The sequence below is a fragment of the Cebus imitator genome, unplaced genomic scaffold (assembly GCF_001604975.1).
Source record: "Cebus imitator isolate Cc_AM_T3 unplaced genomic scaffold, Cebus_imitator-1.0 Scaffold72, whole genome shotgun sequence".
In the NCBI taxonomy this organism is placed as follows: Eukaryota; Metazoa; Chordata; class Mammalia; order Primates; family Cebidae; genus Cebus; species Cebus imitator.
In genome coordinates this window covers 1,532,993-1,542,691 of record NW_016107387.1, presented here as the reverse complement: position 1 = coordinate 1,542,691, position 9,699 = coordinate 1,532,993, and the positions used below count along the sequence as shown (strand labels likewise).

Genomic DNA, 9,699 nt, shown 5'->3' with positions numbered 1-9,699 from the left:
TTTTTTGCAACACAGTCTCGCTGTCACCCAGGCTGAAGTGCAGTGTCGTGATCTTGGCTCACTGCAACCTCCACCTCCCAGGTGCAAGTGATTCTCCCACCTCAGCCTCCAGAGTAGCTGGGATTACAAGCGCACACCACCACACCCGGTTAATTTTTGTATTTTAATAGAGATGGGGTTTCACCATGTTGGACAGGCCGGTCTCGAAGTCCTGACCTCCAGTGATCTGCCCACCTTGGCCTCCCAAAGTGCTAGGATTACAGGCATGAGCCACCTTGCCTGACCTCATTTATTTTGCGTTGAATTTGACTCTTACTTATTTTTCCCTAAAAGAAAAGGGTGCATTTTAAGGGGAAAAATAATTCTGCAAGGTTCCCATTCTGAGATGCTACCAGCAATAAACCCACAGTGGAATTCGCTATTGTTATGGGAGTTATTTTCTAAGCCCGGGACCCTTTTTGTTCTCTTAGATTAATTTTTCCAAAATTTAACCTGTTGTTTCTAGAACAGTAGCAATATCATTTCAGATCCATGAATTCAATGCCTTTCTCTGTATTTTACCCATGCAGATGGCTGGTTTACACTCTTCTGATAAGGTGGGGCCAAAGTTTTCAATTCCATCCCCAACTTTTTCTAAGTCAAGTTCAGCAATTTCAGAGGTAACACAGCCTCCATCCTATGAGGATGCCGTAAAGCAGGTAACCATGTGATTTGTTCTTTATGGAAGAATAGACTGACTCAATGAACAGACATTGTTTTAGATGATTAAACTTCATGCAGTTTGTAAATTCTGATACTGTGTTGTGTGCCTTGCCACCAAAATAAGCAAATTACCTAGACAATAATTGGAAAACAGTGTTGCGTGTATAGCTGTGTGAGGCAAGGAGAGAAGAGGGTCACCTGCCTGGCTTTGGTACCAGCCCTGCTATCTGCCAGCCGCCATACTGTCAATAAGGTGAATGCTTCACCTCTCTTACACAAAATAGGGATAATATTTACTTGGTAAGGATTCTAGATAACCTAGCACATACTACATTGTTCAGGCACATAAAAGGTTCTCAAGTATATGAGAGTGATTGTCAGGGTAATACTTCCTGAGGTTCTCCCCGGCTTTAAAATTCAATGACCCTGGCAAAACATTGATTGGGTGTTGATTGAAGCTGGGTAATAAATGCAAGGAGGTTCATTGTATCCTCTACTTTCATTCGTATTTGGGAAGTCTCAAAATTAAAAAGTAAGAAAAAGAAAAAACAAGGCCGGGTGTGGTGGCTCACAGCTGTAACCCCAGCACTTTGGAAGGCCGAGGCAGCTGGATCACCTGAGGTCAGGAGTTTGAGACCAGCCTGGCCAACATGGTGAGACCCCGTCTCTACTAAAAATACAAAAATTAGGTGGATGTGGCAGTGAATGCCTGTAATCCCAACTACTTGGGAGACTGAGGCAGGAGAATTGCTTAAACCTGGGAGGCAGAGGTTACAGTGAGCCAAGATTGTGCCACTGTACTCCAACCTGGGTGACAAGAGAAAAACTCCGTCTCAAAAAAAAAAAAGAAAGAAAAAGAAAAAGAAAAAACAGTAAACGATCCTGTATTTCAAACAGTCTGAACTTGGATAAGGTATTCGATAGCTTTTATATGTCCTCAACCCAGAACAGAACATCTACATCAGTTGCTGCATACGGGTATCCCACAGATTAAAGTCAGCCAGAAGTTAAGTTCTGTTTGGCTTAAAGAACGTTTTAAATAACAGGAGATGGTATGCAACGTGGGCTTTCTAATTTCTAAAAAATTAGAGGATCTGGCAACCCAGGAGCCACAGTGCTGCGAGTCGACAATTGCCTAAAGCAAGATTCTGCTGCTACTTTGAGCCACAGCTATGCTCTGCTCTCTGCCTCTTTTTCTTATTCTATATTCAGTTCATTCCATTACCTGCCAGTCCCTCAGGCATCTGGTACCTTCTGAAGTGATAAGTGACTCATTTTTTTTTATCAGAAGCATCCACATTGATTTTTGATGCCTGTGTTTATTGAGTCTGGGTTGTCAGAGGAGTGAGATGGATAGATGCCTTTGTTCTCCCCATTCCTCTCTCCTGGTTTCTGTAAACATCAGCTGATCCTTCACAGTTTCAAAAGAAAAGAAAACAGCCAGGCAAAGTGGGCATCCAGAAATAAGACTCTACTGAGATGAGCCAGAGAGGACAGGGCATATCCTACAAGTGTCTACAGGTTCCTCAAGCTATTGCAATGAGGAACCAACAATACGGACCAAGTTCTTGGGCCACGTTGCAGCAACCAAGTGAGAGGTAGATTTAGGTCACTTCAAAGTAATAGCCTAAAAAGGCATTTTGTTTTCTTTTCTTTTTTCTTTTTTTTTTTTTTTTTGAGACAGAGTCTCACTCTGTTGCCCAGACTGGAGTGCAATGGTGTGGTCTCGGCTCACTGCAACCCCCGCCTCCTGGGTTCAAGCGATTCTCCTGTCTCAGCACCCCTGGTAGCTAGGTTTACTGGCACACACCACCACACCTGGCTAATTTTTGTATTTTTAGTAGAGACAGGGTTTCACCATGTTAGCCAGGCTGGGCTCGAACTCCTGACCTCGTGATCCACTTGCCTCAGCCTACCAAAGTGCTGGGATTACAGGAGTGAGCCATCACAGATAGCCAAAAAGGTATTTTCTATATATTATGATGTCCTGCTCCTGGGATGAAAACTGTTATGTGTAAATATTTGGTGCTGCACTGGAATATAAATTTCCTCAGCAAGGCAATTTACTTCTATAGAAGGGTGCGGCTCACAGATGGAACAATGGTGAAGGCACAGCTGGACAAGGGAAGCGAAGCGGTTCTTATTCCTGATGGAGGTTGCCCCTACTGCTATGTCATTACCCTATTGGCTAGGGTTAGACTGCACAGTCTAAGCTAATTCCAATTGGCTATTTTAAAGAGAGCAAGGGTATGAGCTGGAGTGGCGGGGTGGGTCATTTGGCGGGAAGGACAGTTACAGGCAGGTCAGAGCAGGTAACCAGGGGTCAGAGCAGGTGACTGGAGCAGGTGACCCGGATGAGTCAGGATGGAACAGGGGAACAGATGTGAACTACTGAGTAGAACTGGTGGAAAGGTTTTTACTGAAACTACAAGGAAGTTAAACTTTGAAATGGAGAATTAAAGAATAAGAGAGCTGAGCATACTGACATACTGATTCTTTGAAGAGAAACTTGGAGTTCACTGTATCTAACAAAACCTCTCAAACAACTGAACTATCTCTAAAGTACTCTGTGCTGGGAAGCATTCTGCCTTCTTTCTCCCTTCTCCTGTTGTAGTAGATTGTTTAATTCAGTAGTTTATATGCCTAAAATTAATACTGAAGCTTAATCAAACAGGGTTAAAAAAACCTTTAGGCAATAGACCCATGTTCATAGCAGTGTTATTCACTGTACCCCGAAGATGCAAACAGCCTAGATGCCCATTAACAGATGAACGGATAAACAGCATGTGTTATATCTATACAACGGAATTTTATTCAGTCTTTAAAAAAAAGAAATTCTGACACGTAGCACAACACAGATCAACCTTGAGGACATTATGCTTAGTGAAATAAGCTAGTCACAAAAGAACAAATACTGTCTGATTCACTTATATGAGGGACCTAGATAGAATAGACAAATTCGTAGAGACAGGAAGGAAAATCGTGGCTTCCGGGGCTAAAGGATGGGGCGTGGGAAGTTAGGGTTTAATGCACACACAGTTTTAGTCTTGCAGGATGAAAAGAATTCTGAAGATAGATGGTAGGGATGGTCACACAACAATGTGAATGGACTTCATGCTACTTAACAGTACACCTAAAAACGGTTGATAGTAAATTTAAAGTTATGTGATTTTACCCCAATTAGGAAAAAAAAAAAAAAAAAAAAAAAAACTTAACCAAACCTAGTTCAACAACCTGCAGTGCTGCATCTAATGATTCCCTGCAGAGATGACCACCTTCTAACCTGTCTGTCCTCCTTTGGTTAATCTGCAATAGCAAATGACTCGGAGTCAGCAGATGGATGAACTCCTGGATGTCCTTATTGAAAGCGGAGGTAAGACTGCCTGCGGCCTGTCCATTAGGACATTCTGAGCTTGTGTGGATTCTAAGGAATGAACTCTTGGTAGCAAGATCAGAAGTACACTGAGTTGGATGTACTAGGTAGTCCTCAGGGAGAGTCTTTTTTTTTTTGGAGATTCCTGAGCATTATTAGAGCTGATAAAAGAAGGCATGGTGGATGATTCTTCACTGCCTTTGTCCTGGGAGCATTTTTCAGCAATCATTTTAATAGTCTTCATGTTTCAGCCTAACCCTTGTTTCCTTAAATATTTTCTCTTGCAGCACTATTTTTTTCTATGTTCTAATCCCAATGTCCCTGCCTTCTCAATTATAAGAAAAGGAAAAAGCAGATAATGAAAGTTTTGTGCTACCTACTCAAAATGCAATTCAATTAGTAACCTTCCACTGGATGGTTCATTCATGCTTAAATGTTATTCATGCTAGCAATAAAACATAATCAACACGTTCTTTTTGTTGCCTTTTAATTTTTTTCATTTATTTACTTAAAAAAAAATTACGGAGTGTGTGCCTAGGATTTGAAACCACACACATGAATAAGATGACCCAAGGAGGATGTGTAGATAAAAAGAAAAGAACTCAGGGCAGAATCCTTAAGCAAAAAAATTTAAAGTTTCAGAGAAGGAGGTAGCAAAGGACTTGGAGAAGAGGTAGCCAGGTATCATGTTGGTCTCTGGGATACATCAGACAAAGTCCTGATTTTTATGGAGTTTACAGTCTGGTAAGGGAGACAGACAAGAAGCAAGTGAATGGAGCTTCCTCCACTGTAACAGGAAGGAAGAAGAAAGAGATGGGCACAGACATATGTATGCATATGAGTTCTGTGACGGAAAGATGAGAGAGTTCATATTGGATGCCCTCATGCATTTCTAATGAAGTATGTGGCAAGGTCAGCAACACATGAGGATGCGGAAGGGGAGTGTGGAAGATTCAGGGGAAGAAGAGCAGTTATGACTTCATCCTGAATGAATTGAGTTTTCTGGAGAAACACAGCAGGGTGGTTTTGTAGTCTTAAATGCCAATTGTAGGTCTGACATCAGGAATCTAAAGCGAAACCCAGTCAGCTTAGTTGAATTTTTCTCTTGCAACGTTCTGGTGATCCAGAGCATGCTTAGAGAAGGCGAATGATCAGGTTCATCCAGGTGTGGGGTTCTGCCAAAAATATAGTCTGGACAAGGAAAGAGGTGAAGGCCAGAGGGGCTGGTGGACAGTGATAATGTAGCAATCTATGGATTGGCATGACTGTGAATGGTTAGGAAATTATTGTTATGGGGTGCTTGATAAGTGGCCTGGAGGGATGGGAGAGGATATTGCTTGAAAAGAGAGAGTAGAAAATACAGCTTGAAAGCCAGCTTTCAGCGGGATGCAGTATTTGGAGATGACACGATCCAAGGTGTGTCTTATGGGGTGGGAATGGGGGAATTGCTGGAGTTGAGGAGGAAGTCAAGAGCTGAGAGGCCAGCATGAACACTGTGATTTCCGAGGATGCTCAGGTTATAGAATAAGAAGGGTTGAAGTGGGGAAAAGGCAGTGGACTAGGAAGTAGAGTTTTCAGTGGATAAGGAGGAATGACCAGGAGGCTAGGGGTGAGGTGTTGGTGTCACCCTCAAACCCCAAAACTGCTGAGTTGTCGTCAGAAGGACGGGGAGTAGCAAATCAGAAAGTGGCAACTGCATAGCACCTGATCCCTCATCTTCAGGCCCTTGCTGAGGGTGTCAGGATGGACTCAGTGTTCTCAAGGGACTACCAGGGGTTAAAGAAGGAGTAAGTACAGGAACCTTCAAAGAAGAGGTTAATAGTCACAGAGTGGAATTCCCAGGAGGAAAGGGTTTGGGGAAAGACTGGAGGGAAGATGAATTGGAGGACGACAGAGCAGCTTAGAGATGAGACTGGGTGGTGAGGGGGATCAGGGAAGTGTGGCGTCTTCTGTATCTAAGTGTAACTTACTCACATTGCATGGCATGCTCGATTTGAAGTGATTTTAACAAGCCACATCCTGTTTTACCCACAGAAATGCCAGCAGATGCTAGAGAGGATCATTCATGTCTTCAAAAAGTCCCAAAGATACCCAGATCTTCCCGAAGCCCAAGTGCTATCCTTCCCAAGCCCTCAGCTTCCTTTGAACAAACCTCTTCAGGCAGCCAGATCCCCTATGATCCCTATGCCACCGACAGTGATGAGCATCTTGAAGTCTTGTTAAATTCCCAGAGCCCCCTAGGAAAGGTGAGTGATGTTACCCTTCTAAAAATTGGGAGCGAAGAGCCTCATTTTGACGGGATAATGGAGGGATTCCCCGGGAAGGCTGCGGAAGATCTCTTCAATGCACATGAGATCTTGCCAGGACCCCTCTCCCCGATGCAGACACAGTTTTCACCCTCTTCTGTGGACAGCAATGGGCTGCAGTTAAGCTTCACTGAATCTCCTTGGGAAACCATGGAGTGGCTGGACCTCACTCCGCCAAGTTCCACACCTGGCTTTGGCTCCCTCGCCACCAGCAGCCCCAGCATCTTTAATATCGATTTCCTGGATGTCACTGATCTCAATCTGAATTCTTCCATGGACCTTCACTTGCAGCAGTGGTAGAATGCCCGATGCACCAGTGCTATGGAAGACCAATAGGAATTCCACGGGGGAAAGCACACAACCATACATACATTACGATCCAAAAATAAAAAAGAAGGGAATTAAAAAGAAGCAATGGAGACTTCTGTGGCAATCAACAAGAACAAATAGAAGTCATTTTTAAAAATATGTATTCTGTAATAGTTACCAACATTCAGTAGCTGTGAATGATTTCAACAATGTATTCAAAAATGTGCTTTCTCAGGTTAAGAATGCCAAAAAATATATTTCACTGCCTTTTCAAAGACCAGTATATTTTCTAGTCCATAATTTTTCTCAGACTTTGTTGGGGCATAAGCTAACACTTTAAGCTTTTCTCATGAATTCACTAGATCTAACGTGGAAGGAAAATGAAGTCTTTTGGGAGTACAGGGAAGCCAGACCCTCAAAGGTTATGGAAGGCGTACCTGCGACAGAAGCTGCTGCCCAGGGTCTCCATTACCTATCTTTCAAAAGAGAAGGCAGACTCAGCTTCAGTTCAAAAGTTCTTGAGACAGAGAGACAAAACCAATCTACTTCCAGAGAAGCTGAATCCACTCAATGTCCCTCTGCCACAAAACTGCCGCACTGGAGTGGTTCTGAACTTATACCCAGGACTCTGTGTGGTCACTGATAACAGTTAACCTGAACTGAGTCCACAGAACTTTCTTCTATTTTAACCAGTGGCCCAATCATTCCCACCATCCTTGTGCTGATAAGTATGTGTCCTAGGTGAGAACCCTGAAGAATGCGGACTTTCTTCCCCTGAAGGAGATGCCACAAGCTCCCCAACACAGCCCCCTTTAGTTCCAAAGACTGGAGATGACCAAATGGGCAGAAATATATCTCTAGGGACAGGAAAAAAGCTGTGCCAGAGAAAATTCAGACAGTCCTAGAGAATAACATCATTTCACATACCCTGGGATAAATACCCTGGGTTCCTATAACAGGACTATTACTTATGCAAGTCCACCTCTCCTTTTGCTTTCTTCTTATCAGTTTATCTTTCTCCCATTCCACTTTTCCTTCAAGGTACCGGTCCTTTCCTGTTCCTCATTTGACATCTTTCTTTTTCTGCCCCAACATTGGGAGGGAAGGAAATCTCAGTTCTCACAAGCTGCCATAATCCGAAGAAAGCCATTTTTGAAAAAATTAACAATCCAGGTTCTCCTGAAGAACTCATTCTCCAAACACACAGTTTGCTGCAAAAGGAAGTTACAAGAATTTCTTTAGGAAGAAACTGGTGACTTGGTCCATCCGTCACAAAGTTCTTTCTAGTCTCACTTAATTTTCAAGAAATTATTGGTTTGTGTTGCCCTGGGGAAATTGGAAATCATAATATTGTAAAGATAAATACGGATGATATTTACAGGAGAGAATTTCAGATCTGGGTTTTTGAAAGAAAACAGAATTGCACATTGAACACGATGGAAGGAAAAAGACAGCGGTCCAATGTGCATTCCTCATTACCTCTCGTGGCTTTGGCTGGGAGTTGGAAAAAACTAAAATTTCAGGACAGTCTCTGTAAGGCTCACTGTGGCTCCAATTCACCATTTTATATTGTTGCATGCTGTAGAAAGGAGCTATTGCTGTTGTTTTGCTTTTTTATTTAAATCACTAAGGCACTGTTTTTATATTTTGTAAAAAAAAAATGTTCACTGTGCACTTATAGAAAAAATAATCAAAAATGTTGTGATTTTAGAAGCTCTCTTTTTGATAAACCAAAGATTTAGAAGTCATTCCATTGTTAACTTGTAAAAATGTGTGAACACTGAGTGTTTTTGGTGATTGCTACTCTGAAAGCTGCCAGATTTTATTCTGGGGGTGGGATGGGAGGGAAATACACATACACACACAGACACACACATGTGTATAATAGATATATACATATGTGTATATTATATCGGTGTGTGCATGTATCTTCAAAAGCAGTGTTACAGAGTTCTACACCAAAAGCCTTTAGCCCTTAATCTGCTGTGAATGATACCTGGCCTTTCTCACTACGAATTCCTGATTAATCAACCAGACTACACGTTGCCTCTCTGTGTATGACTAAGGACTCCAAACCGATGATTCACAGCTACTTGCTTATCGTGAACAAGCTCATCTTGGCGATGAATATGGACTTGAAAAGACAGAACGGCTTCACCATTAGTAGCTGGAAATGGTATCACAGTCTCTTATAAAGAAGTATGAAAGGAACATGAAAATCATTTTACATTCCTTCATCTGCATTGTGCTTTAACAGATCCACATGGTAAATTTTTTATTTTGCTTTTATGTCAGTCATCAGAACCAAAAATCCAGAAGAAAAAAACTGCCAGTGTTTCCTTTGAAGATGAAGCTATGGGGAAGAAAACCTTATTAACACATTCCACACATTTGTTCATTCCTCAAATGTTGATGTTTCCTTGGGGTCTTGACAAAGCTTGCTGGTCAGTATACTTTTCAGGTGTCACGTTTTGCTGTTTGTATGTTATTTTTCTTGCCCTTCCTTTGGAAAACAAACTCACACTGTGCCCCTACTCTGAGACCCGGGACTGAGTGTTAATTATTTTTTTCCTTGGGTATGTCTGTCTGAGAGATGAGACCTAGTTAGGAGGCCTCTGTGCTTCTCCAGATCATGACTTTTTATGGGGATCTTTTACGCTATGACCCAGGACAGATAGACATGCCTTACAGTAGACAAAACATAAAATGGTTCTCATATCCTAATGCAAACCAACACAGTTAAAAGAGCAGATCGCATTTTTTAGTAGAGACGGGGTTTCATCGTGTTGGTCAGGCTGGTCTTGAACTCCTGACCTCGTGATCTACCTGGCTCAGCCTCCCAAAGTGCTGGGATTACAGGCGTGGTGGGGCACACCTGTAATCCCAGCTATTCAGAAGGCTAAGGCAGGAAAATCGCTTGAACCCGGGAGGCGGAGGTTGCAGTGAGCCGAGATCGTGCCACTGCACTCCAGCCTGGGTGACAGAGCGACACTCCATCTCAAAAAAAAA

At 42.5% G+C, this 9,699-nt stretch overlaps 1 protein-coding gene across 3 annotated transcripts in view; it reads left to right on the top strand.

The window, feature by feature from the left end:
* The window catches only part of MYOCD (myocardin), a 103,397-nt gene extending 93,892 nt beyond the window's left edge, over nt 1-9,505 (top strand). For all 3 annotated transcript variants that reach the window (XM_017531389.2, XM_017531390.2, XM_017531391.2), the window contains 3 exons: nt 570-698; nt 4,018-4,075; nt 6,110-9,505. In XM_017531389.2, coding sequence (XP_017386878.1) covers nt 570-698; nt 4,018-4,075; nt 6,110-6,681 — 759 coding nt within the window. In that variant the 3' untranslated portion in view covers nt 6,682-9,505. The remainder of the gene's footprint in view (nt 1-569; nt 699-4,017; nt 4,076-6,109) is intronic.
* Nucleotides 9,506-9,699: the final 194 nt, after the last annotated feature.